Here is a 24,560-nt window from a genome sequence, read left to right on the forward strand (position 1 = left end):
AGCCGTACAGCCAGGCGACTGGAGTGTTGGGTTTGAACTTTTTGATGAAGAATCTCGTGCTCTGCCTTCAGACCCTGCCAAACGCTCGGAGAGAGCATTCCTGGTGGGACGTGGGAGGCAAACATGGTCATCAGTGTGTTCTGGTCGGAGACGTTGACGAAACTGATTTGCTGGATAATAATATACCCTAGCAAGCAGCATAGATAGACCTTATTGTGATAGTCTTGCTCCGCGGGCAAGGGCAAGGAAGGTTACGTACGGATCGGGCATATTCATACCTACAATCAGGCAACATATCATTCTGTTATTGTGCTGGGAAGTAGAGGACCTACAGCCTTACAATCCAGACAGGGAAGCTTGAACTTTGGATTCTATATATGGATGCCTACCCTTAAACACGGCCAGCATATAATGCTCCGGGTAGACAAGTTCGCTAGTACCACAGCACGTCTTGAAATCAATAGATACTTCACTCCGCTCTACCAATGAGTATCGATCGTGTGCCTGTAGTATTTAATTCTCAAGAAAGAAAAGAAGAAAAGATGCAGTCTAGAATGATAGAATCTGGAGGTCGCTCATGTGCCTGACTGAGGCAGCAACATCAGGTCAGGCCTGTTAAAACTTCGAGCCACCTAACAACAGCGTCAGAACCTCAATAGTCGGGTTAAACAGCAAGAAACAGAGCAAGCATACGAGAAGTTGCATGAGCATCTCAGGCAAGACAACCAATCAAGTATAATAACAGTGGGGATTTGTTGGAAGATTTGGGGTCCTTCAAATTTACTATTCCTGCCTTGCAGCGCCCCTTTCTTTTCGAAAACCAAGCCGTTCCAGGGGCTGGTATTGTAACTGTCACAATACCCGGAAATCACTCCCCACCCATCAGAAAAGCAGAGTGTGATTCCTAAAAAATACCGTACAGTACCATGGTTCCTAATCTCCACCTCAATGGGGGCTTTTTTTTTCTCTCATTTCTTTTCTTTGCGCCTCAAAAGCTCTCCTAATAATAATAATCATAATAATAATCATTATAATAATCATTATAATAATCATAAATAATCACTATACTAAACCTAGTAAGAAGTGATGGAGTATTCAGGGGACTGAATAATAATTTATGAACATTTATTCATCCACTGGTGGCAGAACAGATGATCTCTCTCCGGTCTGACTATTTTTCCTTCGTCCAGGCTTCCACCTTTTACCTCAACCCATCCCCCCCCAAAACTTCTCTTTCTCTTCTAATCTACATCCCCCAGCCAATTCTTTTCCTATCTACTGATGTCTAATTAACCATCTCATCGTCCATTTGGGTTTTGACATCTCAGAAATCATCTTCATACGCAGCTGCTAGTAGAGCCCTTGGTGCTCTCTGCCCCTGCACGTGCCAAGGTACGTGACTGATTCAGCGCTCCGGCTCGCTCGGAGTCAGTGGTCTCTTTTGTTAGCATCAATTTCACTTCTTCCATCGATCCCATCCATCCATTTCCAAGAGCCATTTGGAGCGACCTCCCGTTGACTGACCTGTCTTTTAATGTGCTTCAAGACGATTTTTCTCTGATCTGTCGTCATTTGCTTTTCTTGACCCGCAGCCCATACGGAGCTTCCATTGTTGAGTGTGGCCTCAGTCGTGCTTGTTTCCACTAGCAGATTGGAAAGCGCGACAGACAACTTCCTGCTGTGCACACCTCGTTTGTTTCTACCTAGCCGCTACCTTGCGATGCCGCGTCGATCTGCCAGCACTTCTTCCGCCAACGACCCCTCCAACACCTCGTCCTACTCCTCTACCTCTGGAAAGGGTGGCGTCGCCATCAAGGCGTCATCGAAGCCCAATCGTCTGAGCCAGCTATTCTCGACCTCTCCCAAGTCTAAGGCCGAACCTCAGACTGCACTGGCCGCTCTTCAAATCGCCAGCGGAACTCCTCACCCTAGCACCACCGCCCCTCCGATCAGCTCCGCCTCCCTATCCTTACCGACTATCTCACTTTCAACGGCGACCGCAGACAATCCCAACATGAACGAACCGCCCACTACACTCTTCCAGCCTCTCTCACCTGAGGAGGCCCGTCGTCTTGCAAAGCAACATGCCCAGTTCGGTCCCATCGGTCACCCTAGCCATCGTTACTCTAGCCGCCATCCTGGTGGTCCCTTTCCCGAGCCGATTATGGACGAGCCCCCCTATTATTATCTCCTCACCACCTATATTAGTTATCTAATTCTTATCGCTTTTGGTCATGTTCGTGATTTCTTTGGAAAACGCTTCCGCGAGGAAAACTATCGTCACCTGAAACCCCGCAACGGTTATGGTGCGCTCAACAGCGATTTCGATAACTTCTATGTTCGCCGTCTTAAGCTCCGCATCAACGACTGCTTTGAACGACCTGTCACTGGCGTCCCCGGAAGATATATCACTTTGGTCAATCGTGCAACCGATGACCACAACAAGAGTTTTTACTTGACTGGGACTACCACCGATACCTTGAACTTGAGCTCTTACAACTATCTTGGCTTCGCCCAGTCTGAAGGTCCCTGCGCGGATATCGCTGAGGAGTCTATTCGCAAGTATGGTATCACCCCCGTTAGCAGTCGTGCAGAGGTTGGAACTCAAGATCTCCATGTGGAAGTCGAGGAACTGGTTGCAAACTTTGTTGGAAAGGAAGCCTCCATGGTTTTCTCGATGGGATTTGGTACCAACGCAAATATCTTCCCCGCCCTGGTTGGCAAGGGCTGTCTAATCATATCCGATGAGCTCAACCATGCATCGATCCGTTTCGGCGCGCGTCTCTCCGGAGCATCCATCACCATGTTCAAACATAATGACATGCGGGAACTAGAATTGAAATTGCGAGAGGCCATCAGCCAGGGTCAGCCACGCACCCACCGGCCTTGGAAGAAAATCCTGGTTGTTGTGGAGGGTCTGTACTCCATGGAGGGTTCAATGTGCAATCTCCCCGGTATTATTGCCTTGAAGCGCCGCTACAAGTTCCACCTCTTTATTGACGAAGCCCACTCGATCGGAGCTATTGGCCCCAGGGGACGCGGTGTTTGTGACTATTTTGGTATTGATACAGATGAAGTGGATATTCTAATGGGTACTCTGACGAAATCATTCGGTGCCAACGGAGGCTACATCGCCGCAGACAAGGTGATGATTGACAAACTCAGAGCAACCAACTCCGGTGTTGTCTATGGTGAATCGCCCTCTCCAGTGGTTTTGGCCCAGATCATGTCCGCGTTGCGACTCATCAGCGGTGGAATCATCCCCGGCCAGGGCGAGGAGCGGCTACAACGTTTGGCTTTCAACTCTCGATACCTTCGTTTGGGACTGAAGCGTCTTGGCTTTATAGTGTATGGCCATGACGATTCGCCAATTATCCCAATTCTTCTCTTCAATCCTGCTAAAATGCCCGCTTTCTCTCACGAGATGTTGAAACGAAAGATCTCTGTGGTCGTTGTCGGTTACCCAGCTACTCCTCTTGTCTCTTCCCGTGCTCGCTTCTGCGTCTCCGCTGCGCACACTAAGGAAGATCTTGACCGCATCCTGGCTGCCTGTGATGAGATTGGCAATATTCTTCAGCTCAAGTTTTCTACTGGTGTCGCCGGTGGTGCTGTGCCCACGAGCGATGATATGGCCCCGCCTCCCGAGAAGGAAGCAGAATGGCGTCAAAAGCGAAACCCCAGGATAGTCCCTCCCAGATGGCGCATTGAAGACGTTATCAGACGTGGTGTTCAGGATGTCAAGTCACCACTCTACTAAACTCCTTTACCCACTGCCTGATCAAATGCCGAACGGCCAACTTGGATTCACGAACCCCTCCTTTTTTTGCTATGCCGATTCATGCCCTCGAAAAATCAACCCGGCGCTACCGTACATAGGTCTGGGCAGGAAGTATTCAGAGACATTCCTGACGCACTCGGTTGATGCTGGTCATGCCGCGTCGTTGATTACTTGATGCCGATGCCTTGCTTTGCCCCCCCCTACATTCGCTGTTATTTATAGAAACCTCTTCGCTCGTTCAATGCACCACCTTCCAAGTGCTGGAGGACTGGGGTGAGAGCAAGCTGCTTACTTGTTTAAATATGGGGCTCCTAAACTTGTACCTTAATGAGATGATGAGAGAGACAGAGCGAGCAGGTCGGAGTATTGTAGGTGGGCCTGGACGAAAATGCTGGACTCGCCTTTTTTAAAGTGATTAGTATTATTTTAATAATAACATTAATAATCTTCTTCCATTACAGTGCAGATGATTTATTGTCGATAGCTATTGTGTTGCATGCATGTACAGTACGGAGTACATACATACGTATCATACACTAGTCCAAAATGCAGAAATCTCATCTCTAAATGCACCCGAGAAACACAGGCAATCCAGGACCGTACATGAGAAACACAAAAGGAAACCAGGATGCATGAAATCAAAATAAACAACGCCGGTGTAATGATGTGTTAATCTGTATGTATCAAGTGTGTGTGTGTGTGTGTGTGTAAGTTGGTAGTGGTGTAATAATAATCATAATAAACCATCTATAGATACCTGACGCGCGCTCTGTGGTCACCCCTTGTGATTGCGATTGCCAATTCAATGCGAATAATCCCGAAATCAATTCCCAAGACGATGAACCCAAAAGAGTAGAACAAACAAACAATGGAGGAGCCGAGACGTACTCACGGCTCATGAATAAAGCTTTCCTAGCTCTAATGAATGAGCAGAAGAGTAAAAATAAGAAGAGTCATCATCAAGTCGTAATAATATAGCATGTCTGATGTTTATGCCGAGTTATCCTGCAGGAAAAAAAAAAAAAAAAAAAAAAAAAAAGGAAAGAGTATAAGTCAAACTGCACCATATCTTTCACGCTCCTCAGTCAACAGTGATTGGTTCTCTGGGATGGCATTATGCGCTGGTGTTCGCGGAGGGGAGACAGAGGGGATCCAGCCCCTCATCCAGCCGCGAACTCGAGTCCAGCGGCTGCGTCCACCTTTAGGGTCTTCGACTTCGATAATAGATTCGTCGTCCCGCGAGCCATACATCAGGAACTGCACGCCCATGAAACCATCTAGAAAGAGGACACCAAAAGCTCCTAGGAAGAAAGGAATTGCGCGTCCCACCCATTCTAGTCGGTTATTACCGTCTGCATCTGCCCAGCCGCCGCCGCCGTATGGAACAAAGTCGTACCAGGCGTTGGGATTGGTTACCAGTGAAGCAGAGTAGAAGAAGTTTCCGCTGAATGCAGCCATGAACAGCAGTGGTGATAAGCCAGATGTACTCTTGCGGCAATAGTTCTTGTAGAGTTGAGGCGGGCGCGAACCAAGGTAAAGTATAGTAGACATCCAGGAGAAAATGCGGCCAAGGAGTTCAAAAGTTAGTTGTGAAGATGGAGGGTTCGGATCAACTTCCGTCGGGGCTGCATTGGCGACAACAGCACAGAGCATGGATGCCACCAACACAGTGCGGGCCGATGCATTCGGTACACGTAGCCCACTGCCAGATCTCACAATGGATCGTTGTGAAGAGCTCCGTTTCTCGTTGGAATAGGACGGAGACTGGGTGTTTACAGCACCGGCAGCTGACCTTTTAATGTCTTTGACGTCCCCAGCATCGGGCTTGGGGGCTACCTGTGGTGACGGAGAGTTGGCTACCGACGTGTTTTCTGAAACAGAAACACCGACCAGGAGGTTCTCAGGTTCATTGTCCTCATCTAGGTCAGAGAGACTGCTATAGTCATCCTGCGGCTGTCCCTTGTAGTGGGTGTACCAGAAGAACTGAAGTACGAGGGTCGCATCGACGCAAACGTAGTAGGCCGCAACGATGACCTGCCAACCCGCCTGTCGGGTCAGAAGCGCCCCGAAAAGATTGCCCATATCTCCGAGGCACCACTCGACAAGAAAAAACAACGATAACCCGGATGTTGACTGCAGCTGATAGTTCTTGTATATTTGTGGCATTTGGGCAAATAACCAAGAAATGATGCTCAGGGTTCCCAGTACAGAGGAGATCAGGGCAAGTGGTGTGGGGAGGCAGATGTGGAAATAGGAAGATAGGGAAGCGAGGAACGGAGATATCGGTTCGCAGTGTTGTGGTAAGGTAGCCTGCGTGACATATTGTAATAGAGGAGGAGACATGTTTATGGTGTGTATCGATTCCAAATCAGATCCTGTAGGACTGACTGGACAGGTCTATTCGTGGTTGAGAGAAGGGCGATAAAGCGGAAGGGAGATCAGCTGAACGACGACAGCGAGCGATAGGGATGGGAAGTTTGGGGATTGAGGGAGAGTATGAGGGAGAGAAAGAAAGGATAAGAGGGAAGAAAAAGAGAAAGAGGGAGAGGGAGAGGAAGGCCTAACTATTTAGACGAAGGAAGAGTCATCCTTCATTCCCCCCCGCAGGTCACGAGAGTCACTCCAGGTTGGATTTCCAGATAAGGTGGACCGTTGCAGCCACAGAGAGCGATAAGAAGGTGAGATGATCGGTATCGCACTATCAGGAGCTTCTGATTGGTTGACTAGCCATGTCTGATTCGAACTAGGCATTCCAGTTTATCGGATGCCTTAGTCACCCGATTACTCTTAGTTAACTAACTAACTAACTATATTAAGTTATTAACATCATCATCCATCTTCTCACGCATCTATAGCCCAAGGAACCATGTGTAAAGCGTCACAAATCTTCTCACGCGTCTTCAGCAACATATCCTATTGGCTTCTAGGAATGGTACGCGACAAAGTGGATTTTCGCGATTGTTTCGACATCTAGGGTTGTTTACGGGCCCTGATTGGCTTCTTGGTGAAGGAAATGGTCCAGGCAGTTCTTTGGAGGACTAGGAACATGGAAACCAAACTTCTGTGAGCGAGTTTTCCATGGGTGCTGATTGGTTGGTTCCAATGAGGTGGTTTTGATATCATTTACTGATCCAACAGATTACCAGGTACCAAGGGAACATGATATCTATGCGATCTTATTTCTACAGGTACTAAGGAAGGAGAAAATATCTTAGGCTCTATCACAAGCTGTCAGAGGACAAAATATCTCAGGGGCTCGAACTATGACGACTGTGGTGATGGTGATGGTGGCGGTGGTGGTGGTGGTGGTGATGATGATGATGATGATGAGGACCGTCGTCCTCTTTTCGACCATCTTCATGCTCTACGATTTTGTTTTCGAGGAAATTCCCCAACAAAGCACCACCCACGGCCCCCAACAGACCATGCCCCTTCTTATGTCCCAAATAAAACCCAGAGGCCCCGCCCACAAGCGCGCCTCCCAAGCCGCGCTCGCCTTCTCCGTCACCAGCCTTGTCCTCCCGCTCTTGACATCTATAAGACCCACCGCTCCGACTAGAAGACCGGGAGCGCTCATTCAAATCCGACTGAGAGCTGCCAGAGAAAAAAAAAAAAAAAAAAAAAAAAAAAACCAACCCAGTTAGAGACGCAGAACAATAATAAACCTGTCGACAAAAAGGGTCAGGGAAACTTACTAATACTCGGCGTTGCTCCCTTCACCATAGGCCTCGTAGCAAGGGCATAGCCGGCCACTTCCATATCCATTGTCTCCGGCTCCGGCCGGAGCAGGACTTGGATACTCATTCTGCGTCGGCGTATTCTGAGATTGAAATGCCCTTGGAATCTGAGGCTGGCTTTGGTTTGCATCGTATTGCGGTGCTGGCGGCCCGTACACGTACCCTTGTTCCTGGGGCGGAGCCTGGGGATTATACAGCTGATGTACCTCGTAGTTGTACGGAGGGGTTTGATACGGGCTCTCCGCAGGCGCACAATAGGTAGCGCCACCGTCGCCAGGAGCAGAGGAAGTATGCAGGTACTGTGGCTGCTGCTGGGGGTAATACGGATCAGCCATGTTTGTTTCCGAGGTAGGTGGTTGTTCCTTTATTTCGACAGCGTCAAACACGGCAAGTTAGGAATCAGCGCGGAAAGATAAGAAGCAAGAAGGTCGCGGCTGGATTTTAATTGAAAAAAGGAACAAGGCTAGTTTATATTCTCCTCTATAGTGTTTCCGACTGGTCCCAGATCCACTGGCTGTCCAGTCACAGGATGGATGACAACATCAGCAGGAGCACCACCAACACCAGCAGCTGATGACCTTGCGAAACACCCGCGTATGTCATTCCTCCATTTACCACTTAAATACTACCTACCTAGGTATATGAGCGAGATGATGCGCTTTCAGCCCTCCAAACCATGTGATGGCAGAGGTCAATCTACACACTATAGGTGAGCAACCCCGCAAGGAAGCCTTCGCTTGGAAGAAATTGTATTCGTTAAGCCTCAAAGAAAAGAAGAAAAAGTAGGAGAGAAAAAAGATTTGGGGGTATTCCAGTGCTGTAAAACTCAGTGATAATAAAGAAGTAAAAGAAGACTGACTTGTCCCGTCCCTCTTAAGTCAGTCGTCAACAACCACCACCGCCGAGTAACAAAGAAAACAAAAGGAAATCTGGTCTGGGTGAGTGTCTATGCGGTACCAAAAATGACAGATGCATCGTTATCCTTGGGTAAATAGGGAACAGAAATGGTAAAGAGAGGAGGAAAAGTGGGAAAGAAGGAGCAAAAATAATTGACAAGAAGAGATAGATATAGTCCAATCGAAAATGCATGCGTCCAGCACATTATTAGCTCCTGGCCAATAATCAAGAGACAAAACACCGGATCTGTAGAGATACTACCTAAGCCTGTGTGAAAGCGGTCTGAGACAAAAAAAAAAAAAAAAAGCCAAAATTCATCGGCTCGAGTTTCGCACTCTATGGTTCACCCAGTCAGATAACATAGCATCCAGCTGGCCAGTCATCTCCTTCAACCGCTTGCTTTCCTCCTTGAAGAGGCTGCCCGTGATTGGGTGATCGGGGCCAGCTGGGGGAATGTTGGAATTGTCGTGGACAATGATAAACAGGTCTCGGATATCGTTGTCGTCATCCAAATATGCGCGCAAGCTAGAATCACTCCAAGTAGTACTTGTCTCTGTGCGTTTACTGTCAGGAGTGGCAACCGTCGGAAATAGAGGAGAATCGGGGGAAGCAGAATGATCTCCAGAAGGGGAGACGTCGGTCGTGAGTGCAGGAATGCTCGGAGAGCTCTGGCATTCTAGCGGCGAAACGTCGACAGGAGAATCAAACATTCGGGTTTGACACTCTTCCGTCGGCTTTGGTTGGAACTTTTGGGGTGGTGAAGTCACAGAGTGCTGCGAGGATGTCAACTGGTCCGCCATATCTTGCATATCATTCTGTCCTTCAGTCGGTGACATTGGCTTCTTGGAGGGACTCGGAACACGAGCAGAATTCGACATCGTCTGATGATCAGCTTCATAAGCCCTAGAACGTGAAGATCCGGCAATCTCCTCCACTTCTTCGAGCACCACTTGTCGAATTGTCTGATCTGGTCTGTGCTCTTCCCGGGGTGCGGATTGCTTCTCCTCAACTGGGGCCACTGTCTTAGACCCTTGATGCATTTCCCGAGTTGCAAGGGCCATTGTTTCAGTCGGTTGTTTCTGTAGCTTACTAGACTGTCTTGGTGGTTTAGTTTGCTTAGCGGTTTGAGACTCAGGAGAAGATATGGACTCCAAAGATGTCTTTGGTGTCGGCGATGATCGCGATAAGTCGCTTGAATGCTTCTCAAGCTCTTCAATTTCGTCATCGATTGTCTTCGATTTCTTGTCTTTTCTCTTGAAAAGCCCACTGAGCATCCCAGACTTCTTGTCCTTTCGCTTTTTGTCGTCTTTGTTTTTCTCATTTGAACTGACTGTATCGATGGTCTCTAAGCTGACACGACCCTGTAGATACTCAAGTGTTAGCGTTTGAACGATAAAAGCCCCCAGTTGTTCATGAAAAAGGGTGGAACATACCTCCTTAGCCTCACTTGACGTAAGACCAACCTCGTCACGAAGGAGGTTTGGGGTAAGAGAGATTTTCTTGGTTTCAACGGTGTCGTCTCTAAAGAAAGAATCTGTATTCCTGACAGTGCCATTTCTGGACCTGCTTACATTGACTTCGGCTGCGGATACCATTAGTAGGGTTGTATTACTATAATGGGTAGAAATCTCACAATCTTGCTCAAAAATCTCCTGGCTTGACCGCTGCTTGTCGGGGCTCGTCATTTCGGATTCTTCTACATCTTGTGTGCTCTGCACCTCTTCGGTGTCTTTATCCCGTTGCGATTTCGGCCTTAGCGGCTCAACGACGATATCTTCATTCTGTTCCTCTCGGAGGTCATCCTCATCTCTAGATGCGTAGTCGTCGTTAAAAGAGGCATCGTCATCTAGCTCTTCTTCTGTGGAATATTCGATATCAGAAGCTTCGATATAAGTTGGGCTGGTGAAAGTAACGGTCTTCGCATTTCGCCGCCGCATTGCCTTCTTCAGAGGGTTCTTGGACTTCTCTGAATTGTCTCCAAGCATCGTTGCGGAAAGCTATATTTATTAGTGCCGGATAACAAGCTTCAAATAACCTGAAAAGGAAAGCCTACATCCACATTTCTGTGTTTGTTTAAACGTGCTAGTCTTTCAGTGGGAGTCTCGATATGTTCGGCAGGTAAATATCCTATATGTTGTTAGAACTGATCCTGCAGAGTCAAGGTGCTTGCACTCACCAATACTACCATCCTTGACAATTCGAACAAGCCACCAATAGCTGTTGCTATCATCCAGGAGAACCATAGTGTCACCTTTTGACGCATTGGCCTGTCCGTCCACGGTTGCAACAAAATTATGTAGGGCGTAAACGAATTCGAAATCGATATCTTCTACTCGCGGTTAGTGACCAATAATATTATACCACTTGCCCAGTAATGAAGTAGAGGCTCGCTATTATGCTATGCTAGTAAGGGGAATACACACCATCATCGATTGAAGGAGAGCTGGATATTTTGTCCATTAAATCGTCGTCGAGCAAATCGTCGGCTTCCCCGTCTGTGAGATCGGCTTCTTCACCTCCTGAACCACTATCACCCTCGCGTGCGTGGACGCCCAGGTCGCTATTTATGTCATATGTATCATCACAGTATCCATCGGTGTCCAGGTGGGTTTCATGGCTATCTGGCCCCACCTCAGCTTTTGGATCGTGGTCCGCATGGCGAAGAGGCTGCTCTTGATGGGGGGCTATGCCATTGTCCATATTTGTGTGGACAGTGCTTTTTGAATGGTCCTTTGCTGACGGAGCATGCTGGTCTTGAAGGTCAAGGGTATCTACCATTCCCAAGTCAGTGACCAGAAATCCCTACACTTCACTTATCACTTGCGTGGCACAGCTTACCGGCTCGCAAGATCCGTGGCCTCGTCATTGTTGCCAGTCAAATTAACGTGTTGCTGATCAAAATGTAATATGTCTGAATTCCCCGCGAGAGACAGAATCAGAAGTTCAGGGACATTGGATTCAAAGAGCGGAGGTCGGCACTGTCCAACGTCTTGGAGAATCACCGCAAGGAAGGGAAGAGTGAAAACTCGGAAGATAAAGGAATGGAATTTGCAAGTATCAAGTTAAGCTAGTAGGGAAACCCCAAACAATAGATAAAATGCCACGACCAGCAACGGCGGGGAGGAGGGGGGGGGGGGGGGGGTGAACAGGGAACTTCGAGCCACAGGACGAAGGCAATACTCTCAGGATAAGCAAAGGGCGAATGAAATGGAAGAAAGGATAAAAGACGAATTTAAGAGGCAAGGGGGTCCAAGAAAAGAGAAAAGAAGAGAAAAGACGGCACTCAGAATCGTGAGAGAGAAACCGAAGGTCCAATGAGTTCCCCGGACTTTCGAAACATTCAAAGAAAGGAGAGGAGGTCCACGTCTCTCGGAGTCTCCAAAACAGGCGCCCCTTGCGCGCGCTTATCTGTACCTTTCCTAAAACACCCCGTGCCTGGCCAATTGGTGGAGAAGTCTTGGGTGTCTAACCGGAATAGGACTAGTCGCGAGTGAAAATACCTACATTTAGGGTTCAGGGTTTAGTTCAGGAACAACGGCAAAGACAAAACTGAAATCGGAGTATATTTCCATCGGAGGAATTAGACCAGGCCATGTTATTGTCCTTATCATGCTGGTGGTGTGCTATTGAAGATGCCAACATGTTTTTTCTGGATATGCGAGACAAATCAAGGGACGAGTAAACCCTCAACTACGGCGGAGTGTACGAGCTGTACGCCACCGTAATTTTATCTCGAACCATCCACCTCTGTTCCGGACAGAATCACTTAGGTGGGGTGAGCATGCAAGGAGGAGAGAGAATCAACCCAATTAAAAGTCCCTAGAATATTCAAGGACTATCATGAAATCAGAAAAAAACCAAAGTCAGTACATAAGCTCCGGGTTTGAGAAAGATAAGTAATTTTGGGAGGGGTTACTAGTAGGTTCCTTGCCACTCGCATTCTTAAGAATCATCGTTTTCCAATACGACTTGTCAGAATGAATAATCTCAGCTATCAGATGCAGGAAGGATTTAATGTCTTCTACCTACAAATTCTCATTGGCGTCTGCGCAGATACCCTTACCTCAGTCTAGTCAGCCTCATTAATTGATTTCACTGGAATTTTCCAAGAACTACGGAGCAATTTATATCAAGGCTGGACAGCAACAGGGTCTCGGACCATAATGGTCAAAGGATACAACCCCTTACCTCCAAAATGACCGAGATTAATCATCGACTGGTCGATGTCTCGCCATCCATATTTCGTATACAATCTGTGAGCCTGAGGGGACGACTCGAGAAATATTTTTGCACCACTGGCGTCTGCTTGCTGGATACCCCAATTCAGGATTACAGAAACACAGCCACGACCTTGATGAGTATAGAGTAGTAGTAGTAGTAGTAGTATTGTTTAACGCCGCGGGGGAGCAGAGTTGGTTTTTCCTCTTTTCCCAGACCTCCCTTCGGGTATAGGGGCGTGCTATGCTAGGATAAATACAAATTCAGTGTGACTTCATAACCACCATTAGCTATGTCGACGATTGCCACAATGATTGTCTCCTTATACCAGTCTCATAATTCTGAAAAAAACGACAGCTTCGCTTTGCTGATCTGTTGGGGTGACGGTACACAGCACCGAGCCAGAGTAACCTCCCGCGCTCTCAACATCATCCTTAGACCGCCGCAGCATCGCAACAGCCTGATCACTCGCTTCACGGTCCCAAAGATATTCACTTCCTAGCCGTACCGCATTCGCCACTGTGTGCGTTACCTTGGCCCCTTCAACCACTCTCCAGTTTTGTGTGTGAGCATTGAGGGCCACAGCATCAGCGGCGCCTCCGCAAGAACTTTTTCGTACGGGACCCATGCGGAGATGGTAGAATACCCACGAGGGCTCACAACCTCAGGTAGAGCTTCTCCTTCGATATAAGAGACGACATGCCGGTACCCGACCGGAAACGGGAGTATAGAGCTCGGGTTGTCGAAGCAGGTGAAAAGGGAAAGAAAGTGAGATATGTCGGGCTTTTATAGATGCAACAGACGAGTTGAGGCGGCGGAGCAGTTTCCGGCGCCCCGCTAACCGACAGATTCTATACCAGATTTACTTAATTATCTACTGGATCGTCCGATTATTAAATCTCTAGTTGAAGATCTATAACTAGTTATTTATTTTGTGATAGTTACCTAATTATTGGTGGTCCCAATCGAGTTCCGATTTCTCCCGATTCTTCCACTTTCTTTGATTGACGTCATCATGAGCACTGGATATATGGATATTCTCTAAAGGGTAAGCGGTCTGAGAGAAGACAATTCCCCCATTATTATTACGGAGTACTCCATAGTTACTCCATACTCCGTACAACTGTCTTTAACTAAATGTATCAGGATTCAGATGTAGTATCTATATATGGATTGAGTACGGAACAGAGTCCTCCTTCCCCGCTGCAGCTCTTTTGCTGACTCACCCCGTTCCCTCCCGAGAATCCCCTTCTTTCAACTCCACTTGGGTCTGACGACGTCTCATATTCTAATTCAACCCTTCTTCTTTTTCTTTTTCTTTTTTTTTTTTAATTCCTTGAAGGAGAGATTTGCATCTTCTGCTGACCCCCTTCGAACCTACTTATATAGCTGCGTTATTCCGTCAGATCCTTCTGAGTCCATCTACCGTTTGGGCTTAGTTCCTCTTTATCGACCACCTCCGATAGTCGATAAGATTCTCCCACCCTCTGGTTTCTTTGTCTCCTCCCTCTTTCTCTCTTCAATTACCCCCCCCCTCCCCCTCCATAATCCTTCCTTCGCAACACTATCAACCTACGTTAAATTTATTCCTTTTGAGCTTTATGCCCCCTCTTCAATCATTTTATCGTTCACTGTGCTCTCCGTGAGGGCATGGCAGCAACCGAGAGAAGCGTCAAGTCCGTTGGATTGAAGATCGAGACGTCCTTTCATCATGGACATAGAACTCGTTGGCGGGGTGAAAGGGGAGGACGAGAGGGAGCAGATGACGGACGTGGTAACGAGGGCGACCGTACCAACATCTTTCACGATTATGACACCCGCCGTTGCGGTACTGATGAGGACCACAGTGTATTAAGTAGCCTGTACTCCTCGACTCCTCCTATCTCAGTCCCGCGTCATGACGATCACTTGAGACAAGATGTCGATTATCCTCACAAACCTAAGGACATTAAAGCCTCTCCCCTCGACTCCTTTCTTCAAGAGGACCGATCGTCTCTTGACCTTGACCCTCCCATCACCCTTACCCCCGGAAGACAGCACTCTGTGGAAGAGGAATTTTCAGAAAGCGAAAGAATGGCTCGAGTGCAGAGGTTTCAGCCGAAAAGCTCGAGCCTGCGGAATACACTTCCGCGGGATGACAAGGTCGCCAGCGGTATGAACCAGTTAGGCCCCAGCCCTAGCCCAAGAAGATACCGCGTACAAAAAGGCGTTTCTACACAGTATTCCCGCGACAGCTTCTCAGAGAGTTCGAATGAGGCTGTTATCGATCGACCTACTTCTCTTACATCCGTCTCGACTGCCTCCGCCGTGACAGAGGAACTACAAACTCCTCCTGAAACTTCTCGCAGCATGTTGCTGTCACCCATCTGCATGTTATCTCCCGAACAAACCTATGGGTCGCCTGAAGATCGCAGCAACTCTTGGTCCGGAGTATCTGCCACACCTTTTGGTCGCAAGTCCCGAGGTTATCGAAGCTATAATCGCCAGCAATCCCGCCGATCGACTATGTCGAGTGGGAAATCACCTGCAAGCGCGTTTCTCTCGATGTGGAGCGCACGGGAGGAGCCGGCACCGAAACCAGACGATGAAGGACAGATGGTCGGGACCGAATATGTCCTGGGGAAAGTTATTGGCTATGGAGGCTTTAGTACCGTAAAGGAAGCCTATAAAGTCGAAGGAACTGGAGGAACCAAACGGCTGGCTGTCAAAATTGTGAAGAAACAGGTCCCCGATAAAACCGAAAAGGAAAACGATGAGGTCCAGGCTGAGTTTGACCACGAAGTTCGCGTTTGGCGGTATCTTAGCCACCCTAACGTCCTAGCGCTTGATTCCGTTTACGAAACCGACTACGCTACATTCTGTTTCACAAAGCTGGCGATTGGCGGCACACTCTTTGATCTTATCCGCCAGAATCGTAGTGGCCTTGATCTGAAACTGGCTAAAAAGTACACCTACCAACTTGCCTGCGCCCTGCGATACTTGCACGAAGATGCTCGAGTAGTGCACCGGGATATCAAGTTAGAAAACTGCCTTTTGGACCCCTTTGATATGCCAGATGGCACAAAGGCATCGACCCTCGTGTTATGTGACTTTGGCATGGCAGAATGGATAAACTCCGACAATGAAGATGCTTCATCCAACCCTTACGACAACGCAGGAGACCGCCCACCTCCGAAGAACATTGGCCCCTCTGAATCTAGTACTAGTGTTGCAGGTAGCCTAGAATACGCATCCCCAGAATTACTCGACTCTAAAAAAGGAATTATCGACCCCTCAGTCGACATCTGGGCTTTCGGTGTTATCGTCTTCAGTGTTATTGTTGGGTCCCGACCATTCCAAGACGCATTTCAACCTCGCTTGATCTCGAATATCCGTCATGGAAAGTGGAGCCAGAAAGCAGTACTTGATAACGGAAGCGATTCCGAGGTACGCCGGGACGCGCTGGAACTTATTGCAGGATGCTTGGAGATGGACTATCGCCGAAGATGGACCATTCGAGATGTGCTATCCTCTCGTTGGCTACGAGAGTTCGCCGACGATATGGATGATGGCTCAGACTCCGTGTGGAAGCTTTAAGCGCACGCAACCCGATGAGATCATTCTCTCCTCACTCACCCCCCCCTCCTTTTTTTTTTACGAAACGGAGTAAAATGATTTACGATTGACTGATCATAGCTGGCGTTATGATCTGACTTTACAACATGAACAAGCAATGGTGTTGGGATTACCGGTCTTCTATGATACCCTATCTTCTCTTCTTTTCCCCTTCTCTTTGTTTTTTTTTTTATGGTTGTTTCGATATCTCTCCTCGTTCAGTTTTTTAGGGCTTGCTTGAATTTGATAGGCTGTCCTGTGGTGATAAAGCAAGGCGTTTTGTTTGGCTGTTTTCGGTCTGTTAGTGTTATGTCATGTACCAATGGTGTACTTATATACCTGGGTGTTCATGCGCCCGTGGTTTTTTTTTTTTTTTTTTTTTTTTTTTAATTCTCCCTTTGGTTTCTTGTTATGTATGTTTCTGCAACTGTTTGAAACGCGACTTAAAGCCTGTTTGGCGGGGAGCCCATATCAATTTTTTATGTCTAAATTGTATCCTGAAAAGCTTTGTATCTGGTTGTCGCTTTCTAGAGTTGACGGTATCAAATGAAATTACTCTACGCTCCTGTCTAGGTAGCTCTATAGCAACGTCATCTGGCACGAACGGTTTCTATAGAAAAAAAAAATAAAAATAAACAGATACAAATGTACGTACCAGAGAGGTCTGAGATGAAAATACAAGAATGAATATGTAACCTAACACTATTTATACACGTAGTTATCATAAGAAAAGTAAAACTCGCACATATGGAATACACAAATACAGCCCACACCTACACCTGCACCTGCACCTACCAAAGTCTGTTCTCCGGCAGCACCTTCTCCTTCTTGACACCAGCCGCCGACTTCCTCTCCACGGGCGAGCGGAAGAACAAACTGGGGCCCTCCATCGGCTTCAGCAAATGACTCAAGTACCCCCTATGCGCAGGATCACGATAATACTCGATATCCCTACGCTTGGTGGGATCAGGAAGTCTATACTTGAAGCCCATCTCCTGCATGACTTTCGCCTCGGTCAAAGCCGTTCCTTCGAGAGAAGCTACAGGGGCAGCAGCAGCAGCAGCAGAATCAGCAGCAGAATCAGCAACAATGTCCACTCCGTCCTGTGCCGCCCCCAGAATCGCCTGCTGCAGGGCCTCGCTGCCACTCTCCGTAGCCCAAGCCATGGACACAAACGGGTGCATCTCGCGCTTCATGATCCGCGCAATGGCAGACTTGGTGTAGAACCGAGTCGTCACGGAGCCGCCGGCGGCTTCGACGGCCGCGATCGCACTGGCAGACGCACGCGAGACAACGATGTGGATGGGTTGTTTGAGGCTAGAGCCGCCGCCGCCGCCGCCGCCGCCGCCGCCACGGGCGAGCAGTTTCACGCCTTCCTTGGTCTGGTGGATGCAGCGGGATTGAGCGAGTTCGCGGACTGTGATGGGGCGGGTTGGGTCGATGCGGCCTTGGTCAATCCATTCTTGGATTCGGTCGAGGTTGGCCGGGGCGAGGTCGATGGAGAAGCTATCAATCACATCATGCACTGTTAGTATTGCTTTGCTTCACGCATTTGTCTTATAATATAATAAGGAGAAAACATACACATTATTAAATCCCCTCTCTCCATGAACAATAATCTCGGGTGTCTGTCCACCATTAAATCCCGCAGGAACCTTGCCATGCTGCTTCTGACCCTTATGACCTCTTCCGGAAGTCTTGCCCTTGCCTGAAGCAGGTCCACGACCTCTCCTGATCCGCTTATTGTATGCCCCTGGGGTATCGGAGAGCGAGGCTAAAATGTGAGCGTTGCGGGTGCTTTGCTGCTGCTGCTGCTGCTGTAATTGCGGGAGAAGGAAGGAGAATGGCGAAGGGCTGATCGGGGTAGGTCGGACGAGAGTCCTCTGCAACTGCAGAGGAAGGATTTGGAGCCTGGCGGGCATGATGGGGCGTGACGTGAAGCAGGGCCCCTTGGTGATGATGGTGTTGATGGCCGCGCTGGTGTTGCTGCAAAGATCTTTCGCGGGTAATCGGACTAGGGTAGTCGGATAAATGTCGGGCCGGCGTTTGGGATTGAAACTTGGTCTGAGCAACTTCTCGAGTGTCTACTTGGACTCGACATCTGCTTGCCAGTCTCTTGGAGAAATCAATTTATTAAATCCCTCGGATTTCATCTTGTCGCTCTATCCAAGAACGTAACTGGAACTCTCCCCGCCAGAGTCCTTTGAATCGGACGCCTCAGGCATAACAAACTACTCGGCATGCGACTCAGATTACAAGAACCAAGTGCAAAAAAACTACGAGGAAATCATTTTGTACATGAGAGTAAGTGACTCTCGTGTGGTCTGTCATATATCACTATGTAATGTGGCCTTTTCGGCCTCTCCTTCCTATCATGCAAATGCAGGTAAAGCCTCAACCATGTATGGAAAAATATGAGGACTCAAAATAAACAACGCCATAACCATGCTTTAGTAAGGAAAATAAGACAAACATCCCCCCAAGTCTCAAAAATAAAATGCATCGGTTGTTTCCAGCCGGGTAACCATCTATGATGTCAAAACGCCATAATCAATGCCAGGTCGTTAAAAAGAGAAAAGTGTAAACTGTACAATATACAGGGTGAAAGAATGGTGAGTATGGATCGAGGGAAAGAGATGGTGCGATGGCTTTTCGTATGAAGTGTCGTGGGTAAATTGTGCCATTTTCAATTTCAACCAGAATAATTCGGTGTTGGATGGAAGGGGGGGTAATGGAAGCCTCCCTGGGGCCAGGCCTCTTGGTGAAGGTAAGGCAACAGGCCAGTTTTGCGCTCCGCGGCGGTCTTGCCGAGCGGTTGGTAGTGCATGTGGTCGAAGGGGATAGTTCGTTGGTGCTGAAGAGAGGCGGATGGCGGAGGGATCAAAAGGGTGTTGACTGTACGAACAGGACGGTAAGGGGAATTCCTATTCGCCAAGAAAAACGACGGGGATAGATGAGTCTGAGGAGTGTGGGCAGAGTAGACAGACACTGCTGGGGAAACAGTCGCCGAAGTCACCGCAAAGGGGCTGTTATGATGTCTGGCAGGGTCAGGCAGGGAAATTGCCGGATTCAACAGGCCATTTGCCAGAGACTGAACTGCTGTTGGTGTTGGAATCGGTGCAGCCCAGCTCGCGGGGTTGTACACGGGAGGAATCGTCGAACGCCCCACCGTAGGTGGGAACTGAGGGACGGAGGCGGGAACACTTGGAGCTAACGTGTTAGAGGAAGGAGGAAGAGTAGGAAGAGGTAGTCGTGAGACAGCAGATGGAACGGTCTGCTGAGACGGAGCAGCAGTGGGTGCCAACATAGGAGGTAAAGCTGGGATAGTTGAGAGAATCGAAGTAGGCAGCGATGAGACCGGGATAGGAATGGTGTTAGGCATGACGACTTTCTTCGCCGGATGCTCTCCAGCCGAGTCATCACGAGCCCGCTTCCGAGAAGTGACTTGTGGCACATCACTCACAAGCTGGGGAACGTTGGTGTATGATGAGCCATTGAGTGGTAGGTTCCAGTGTTGTGCCCGAAGGGATTCAGCAGCAGCAGGAGGTGAAGGTAACTTCGACAACGAAGTTGGCGACAACTTGTTTCGTGCCGTTGGTCCCATAATTGGTGAAATATGAAGCATCGGAGGTGCTGGAGGTGCTTCATGTTTCTCTAAAGCCAGGGGTGCGTTGTTGAAGAAGTCGGCGAAAAGACCCAGTTTCGCATGCCACTTAGCCCATTCGCTCTCGGATGCGTAGAGATTGTATCGAAGATTGCTCAAAAACTCAACCTCCATGACATGGATTTCCTGAACCGAGATACCCGACACTTCAGCCCATGTCTTATTTGTATAGGTGTTATCATCGAGAACTGCACAAGATCAGTACACCACCCGAAACTAAAACAGATTTCAATCAGGGGAAACTAACATTTATTACCCAGCATCAAAGCAATAGTCATAAGTCTATACTCGCTGCCCTTCTTTCCTCGTACACCGGGGTTGAACTTTTTCAATCGGTAGACAAAAAGCAATGCCAGCAAGATGACATTCTGGCTAACTTGGGTTGTCGACAGAATGTTGGACACCCATTTCTGGAATCCAAGTGAGGGAATCGCTTCGGGAGCGATAGAAGTACCGGAACTTGCACGATCCTCAATCGCTGTTAACTTCGAGGTGCTTTCAAACCAGAACAAGCAAGTCATCTAGCCAAATGTCAGCCTCTTGTATTCCCAACAGACCAGTTATCCTTCCATACCTGAGCAGCAAACTCCGCCAAACTACCCTTGGTGTTATTGATCGATGACGGGATCTGGAGATATGAAACGGAGGAATTGTTCTTGTCCTTTCCCCGGGTCTCTGGCTCCTCCTTGATCAACGGCTGCTGGCTCTGCGGCTTGGGATGCTGTACGATTCCATTAAAGAAGTTGGGGTTCGTTCGCGAGTATGAGGGAACTTTGTTGTACGGTGGAAGGGTCATCCCGTCCAGCTTAGCCCCATAGGCGGACGGGAGACTGTTGTAAGCGACGCTATTCATATCGTTGGGGGGGGTTGGCAGACCGTCCCGAAAGGGAGCGGTCCAGTGGAGATCAGGGACCTCCGAGATACTCTGAAGGTGTTGCTTCGTCGCACACGTTGAACCTCCTATCCGCGACTCGTGAGGGATTGTTGGAGTAATTGGAGGTGGAACGGCGAGATACGGATTCGTAGCAGGGACCGGTAGAGACATGCGGCACCATATAATCCAAGGCCCGGACGAACCTTCCTGGGGGTGAAGAGGATAAATAAGAGATGTTAGAGAATCTCAGTTGTCATGTAAGTCCCATTGAGCAAGTGTGTGTGTTGAATAGGTTGCGCTATTCAAGATACCACTTCCATTCGTTGGTGACCACAACACCCAGGAAGAACAATACAGAGGAAATTCAGATAGTGTTGGGACGATGAATGTTTATATCAGAAATTCAGGAAGTGCTGAAGACAACTAGAGCATGTGTTCGAGGCAGGTTTGTGAATATCAAGAAAGATGCGGAGGCGTTATGGTAGGATAGCAACGATAAGCGGATCCAGTGAATGTTGACCATGCCTTGTCAATGGAATGAAGGCACACAGAAGGGGGGGAGGAAAAATCAAGCTAGACCCAGGCAGAGAGATCACATAGCAATATAAGTGGCAGTCAAGCCATAGTTATAGAAGCAGGTAATGACAAGAAGAATATGGAAGGTGAAGTTTGGTACTGGTCTGCAACAATCAAAGTTGCAAGTACATCCAGTTATAGTCAAGCAAGCGAAGACTATATGGAATGGAAGATGGAAAGGGCAAGGTGAGATAATAATAATAATAATAATAATAATCAAAATTAATAAAATAATCAAACAGCAAATAAAAAAATAATATTCATTTAATATAGAAGAGAAATCTACGGGAGTAGTAGTAGGTAACTATAGAGAATGAATTTAAAATTGAAGATGAGGGTTAAAAAAAAAATAAAAGAAAGTAAAAAAAAAAAAAAAAAAAAATGATGAGAAAAGAAAAAATAATAAGTAATAAATTAAAATTAAAATAAGAATTAATCTGGGAAAAAACCCCCCCCCCCCAAAAACCTATATATTTAAAATGAAAAAAAAAACAAGCGTAAAAGGAATATAATGGGTAATGAATAATAATAATACTAAAACGAATACAGGAAGATGAGATCAAGACATCATCTCTCTCTCTCTCTCTCTCTCTCTCTCTCTCTCTCAGCCCAGCAAATTACTGTTCTGCTTCCAAAGCTCCGCTTCAAGGGCCAGGGTAGGTTTAGTATGTTACCAATTCTCTCATCCGGAAAAAGTGCTGAGTCCATACATAACCGACAGAGTTTGAACCGGACGCAGGTCCAGAGGGTTGATCCTCCTTTCTGGACTGGACTGGCTTAGTTCGGTTCCGGGTTGGTCATCAATCCAGGTTTGATTTGTCTCTGTTATGTCTTGGAGAGTGCGGAATAGAAGGCAACGTGAGAAATACTGATTGATGTCAGAGCCAGTGAGCCACGGGGGAGAGGAGAGAGTGGATGCAAGGGTAACAAGGTCAGCAGCCTGGCACTAGAGTCTTTGTACCTACCAGGGAGAGACTTAGAGGAGGGTGGAATCGTATGTGCCTACTCTACTGACTCCGTAAGGACCCATATCAGATCCAATAATAAGTCCGCGTTGAGCGTCACATTGCAACCATCGTGTGTGGTCACTGTGGTGTGCCGCCCGAGGTTTTTTTTTTTTTTTTTCTTTTGTTTTTATTGATTTTTCTTTGATTTTTCTTTTTAGGTTTTCTATTTGATTTGAAGGGGGGAAGGGAAAATTGCACACCAAGGGGGCATTGCTCAGCAGCATCGGGAGGAGTGAGTGGATGAAGGGTTTGTGCAGAGGAGAGAAGTGGTGTGGTTGATCGCCAGTTCTAGTTCAGCCAGGCGGAAGGCAAAAGGAATGGAGATACATACTTTTCCTCGACTCCGTACAGACTCAAAGCTATAACTAGAGACTTGTCGTACGGAAAACTTACGGAATCATACAAGGTTTGATAGTCTCACCTTGCAAAGCGTGCCAGTCAAAAGTTGAGGAAGGGGGGGGAATGAATGAAGCTGGGGGTGTAGTACGCGTATTGTCATGGTAATGAATCAGTAAACCAGTCCAATACATGTGTGGTAAGGCAAGGCAAGTCAGGAGTGGTACAAAGCCAGCAAGGTGGTACTTTGATGGGTGATGGCAAGGGTAAGACGGCATGGATCGGAGTGCATGTATTGTAAACTATGTATCTGTGCGGTAACTATGTACCAGTGATGGCATTGCTCTAAGAATACTCTGTATTATTGTATCCAGTATGCTGACCGGTACTGCCAGGCGTGGTGGCAGAAAATTTGGCGGTTGGACAAGAAGGAATCAACAAGGTGGAGTTAGGCCAAAGAGAGGTATTGAATCAAGGAAAGTTCTCCGTACTTTGAAGGGAACATTGGAAGCCTTCTCTTCGCCTGCTCTCCACTCACCATCACCTTGTGAGACCGAGGAGAGAAGGGGTCATGGCATGAAGTTGTGTCTAGCCTGCTGTGTATGTAAGGTATGCGTGTACGGAGATGGGATAGTTTACCAGTTTACCAACCCTTTCGCATGCGTAAGCGAATGGATGGCTCCAGCAACAGACAACCCAATGGCTGCGTTCAACCCTCATCCATCTTTGGATTTTCATTTCTGGTCTTTGGGCCCGTCTCTCTAGGCAAGTAGCGGATCACCCCCCCGCCTAGTTACCCTCTAAGCACCCCCATAAGCGCTCTTAAAATAATGAGGGAATATTATTCGGGGGAAGGAAAAGAGGCGACAGGATGAAAGATGATGATGCTGAATACCTTCTCTCCCTAGACTTCTCTCAACCCCCCCCCCCCGCCGACGAGACCAACCAGGACTCAACTCTGGCCTGTCCTTATCCACACCCAACCAAAACTCAGAATACCACATCCACACTCCTGTCCGCGCGCGCACCCTTTCTTCCAAGAGACCGTCATACGCCCAGTCGTATCCGTGTATCATCCGAACCGCCAAAAGGTAAGATGCTTCGGAACAATCTCATCCTTCCAAATCCCGCCACCACACAACAGTCCATAGCCATACATGGACTGGCGTGACCCAGTTTTGGGGTGAAAAGATGGATGCCCGCGGCCATTATTATTAATAATTAACACTGCCATCTCAGCGACTCAACGGATGGGAAGGTGACCCTTGTTGAGGGCACGCAGAACCCTCGATTGGAAACAGAGTTGGGTTTCGCTTTCTCTGTCTGGACAACCGCCAGCATGTCAGCTGCTCATAACGGACTATCAAGTCTTATATTGTCTGTATTATCATTTCGGCTTTAGAAGGGAAGTTCCCTTTTCCATTATGGATGTTGTCCGGGGCCACTACTCTTTGATTATGCAATATACAGACCTCCGCCGTACTGCTGCTCCGGCGCCCCAGCATTTCTCACGATGGGGTCTCTCTCCCCTAGCATGGATATTAACTTGTCCAGGCGCCAAAGACTCAGATAATGGACATACCTAAGAAGTTAACCTTTATTACCATACTACTAGCACTCGAACAAGAAAAGTGTGTTTCGGAAAAGCAAAAAAAAAAAAAAAAAAAAAAAAAAAAAAGGCTGCCTACTTGTGTATGTGCATCAGACTCATCATGCTGATGGGTTGCCGAATTTTTGCCAATAATGGTTTTCCTGGTGTTGAGGTATATCATATGCTCCAGGAAATGCTGGTACTATGTCCAACTACAGCGTATAGAAAATGTAGGGAAAATGTGTACTTCATAGGGAATACTAGTACTACTAGTAGGTTGCAGTGTTT

At 47.8% G+C, this 24,560-nt stretch overlaps 9 protein-coding genes across 9 annotated transcripts; 3 read left to right on the plus strand and 6 right to left on the minus strand.

The window, feature by feature from the left end:
• Positions 1–1,720: 1,720 nt before the first annotated feature.
• Positions 1,721–3,757, plus strand: lcb2 (putative serine palmitoyltransferase 2; the record flags this gene model as incomplete). The annotated part of the gene is made up of 1 exon (XM_040893585.1): positions 1,721–3,757. One exon carries the CDS (start codon positions 1,721–1,723, stop codon positions 3,755–3,757), a length of 2,037 nt encoding a protein of 678 aa, XP_040754068.1.
• A 1,032-nt stretch (positions 3,758–4,789) lies between these two features.
• Positions 4,790–6,362, minus strand: P175DRAFT_0499208 (PQ-loop repeat-containing protein). Its single transcript, XM_040896681.1, has one exon. It carries the CDS (start codon positions 6,119–6,121, stop codon positions 4,832–4,834), a length of 1,290 nt encoding a protein of 429 aa, XP_040754069.1. The 5' UTR covers positions 6,122–6,362; the 3' UTR covers positions 4,790–4,831.
• Positions 6,363–7,026: 664 nt separating this feature from the next.
• On the minus strand, positions 7,027–7,850 carry P175DRAFT_0529755 (uncharacterized protein; the record flags this gene model as incomplete). The annotated part of the gene is made up of 2 exons (XM_040899721.1): positions 7,027–7,372; positions 7,474–7,850. The coding sequence occupies 2 exons, from the start codon at positions 7,848–7,850 to the stop codon at positions 7,027–7,029; spliced, it is 723 nt and encodes a 240-aa protein (XP_040754070.1).
• An 876-nt stretch (positions 7,851–8,726) lies between these two features.
• Positions 8,727–11,278, minus strand: P175DRAFT_0432101 (uncharacterized protein; the record flags this gene model as incomplete). Its single annotated transcript, XM_040893520.1, has 7 exons — positions 8,727–9,773; positions 9,846–9,994; positions 10,046–10,409; positions 10,466–10,539; positions 10,589–10,744; positions 10,836–11,183; positions 11,251–11,278. The coding sequence occupies 7 exons, from the start codon at positions 11,276–11,278 to the stop codon at positions 8,727–8,729; spliced, it is 2,166 nt and encodes a 721-aa protein (XP_040754071.1).
• A 1,107-nt stretch (positions 11,279–12,385) lies between these two features.
• Positions 12,386–13,258, minus strand: P175DRAFT_0555346 (uncharacterized protein; the record flags this gene model as incomplete). The annotated part of the gene is made up of 3 exons (XM_040900628.1): positions 12,386–12,762; positions 12,849–12,876; positions 12,959–13,258. The coding sequence occupies 3 exons, from the start codon at positions 13,256–13,258 to the stop codon at positions 12,542–12,544; spliced, it is 549 nt and encodes a 182-aa protein (XP_040754072.1). The 3' UTR covers positions 12,386–12,541.
• A 1,022-nt stretch (positions 13,259–14,280) lies between these two features.
• Positions 14,281–16,206, plus strand: P175DRAFT_0431213 (serine/threonine-protein kinase; the record flags this gene model as incomplete). The annotated part of the gene is made up of 1 exon (XM_040893471.1): positions 14,281–16,206. One exon carries the CDS (start codon positions 14,281–14,283, stop codon positions 16,204–16,206), a length of 1,926 nt encoding a protein of 641 aa, XP_040754073.1.
• Positions 16,207–16,688: 482 nt separating this feature from the next.
• P175DRAFT_0514718 (mitochondrial 54S ribosomal protein uL15m) lies at positions 16,689–18,396 on the minus strand. Its single transcript, XM_040898820.1, has 2 exons — positions 17,809–18,396; positions 16,689–17,730 (listed from the first exon to the last, which is right to left on the minus strand). Exons 1-2 carry the CDS (start codon positions 18,144–18,146, stop codon positions 17,016–17,018), a joined length of 1,053 nt encoding a protein of 350 aa, XP_040754074.1. The 5' UTR covers positions 18,147–18,396; the 3' UTR covers positions 16,689–17,015.
• A 520-nt stretch (positions 18,397–18,916) lies between these two features.
• P175DRAFT_0491120 (putative mucin) lies at positions 18,917–20,933 on the minus strand (the record flags this gene model as incomplete). Its single annotated transcript, XM_040895822.1, has 3 exons — positions 18,917–20,076; positions 20,136–20,409; positions 20,463–20,933. 3 exons carry the CDS (start codon positions 20,931–20,933, stop codon positions 18,917–18,919), a joined length of 1,905 nt encoding a protein of 634 aa, XP_040754075.1.
• A 952-nt stretch (positions 20,934–21,885) lies between these two features.
• On the plus strand, positions 21,886–22,395 carry P175DRAFT_0499216 (uncharacterized protein). The gene has a single exon (XM_040896682.1). It carries the CDS (start codon positions 21,892–21,894, stop codon positions 22,117–22,119), a length of 228 nt encoding a protein of 75 aa, XP_040754076.1. The 5' UTR covers positions 21,886–21,891; the 3' UTR covers positions 22,120–22,395.
• The last annotated feature ends 2,165 nt before the right edge of the window (positions 22,396–24,560 follow it).

The sequence above is a fragment of the Aspergillus ochraceoroseus genome (genome assembly GCF_002846915.1).
Source record: "Aspergillus ochraceoroseus IBT 24754 chromosome Unknown P175scaffold_2, whole genome shotgun sequence".
In the NCBI taxonomy this organism is placed as follows: domain Eukaryota; kingdom Fungi; phylum Ascomycota; class Eurotiomycetes; order Eurotiales; family Aspergillaceae; genus Aspergillus; species Aspergillus ochraceoroseus.

Bases quoted from the DNA above. Each gene is read 5' to 3' on its own strand.
- P175DRAFT_0499208 (XM_040896681.1), bottom strand. From the start codon at position 6,121: ATGTCTCCTCCTCTATTACAATATGTCACGCAGGCTACCTTACCACAA.
- P175DRAFT_0499216 (XM_040896682.1), top strand. From the start codon at position 21,892: ATGAGATCAAGACATCATCTCTCTCTCTCTCTCTCTCTCTCTCTCTCT.
- P175DRAFT_0514718 (XM_040898820.1), bottom strand. From the start codon at position 18,146: ATGCCCGCCAGGCTCCAAATCCTTCCTCTGCAGTTGCAGAGGACTCTC. The intron at 17,731-17,808 runs GTATGTTTTCTC...TGTGATTGATAG, and splicing joins GAGAGGGGATTTAATAATGT to CTTCTCCATCGACCTCGCCC.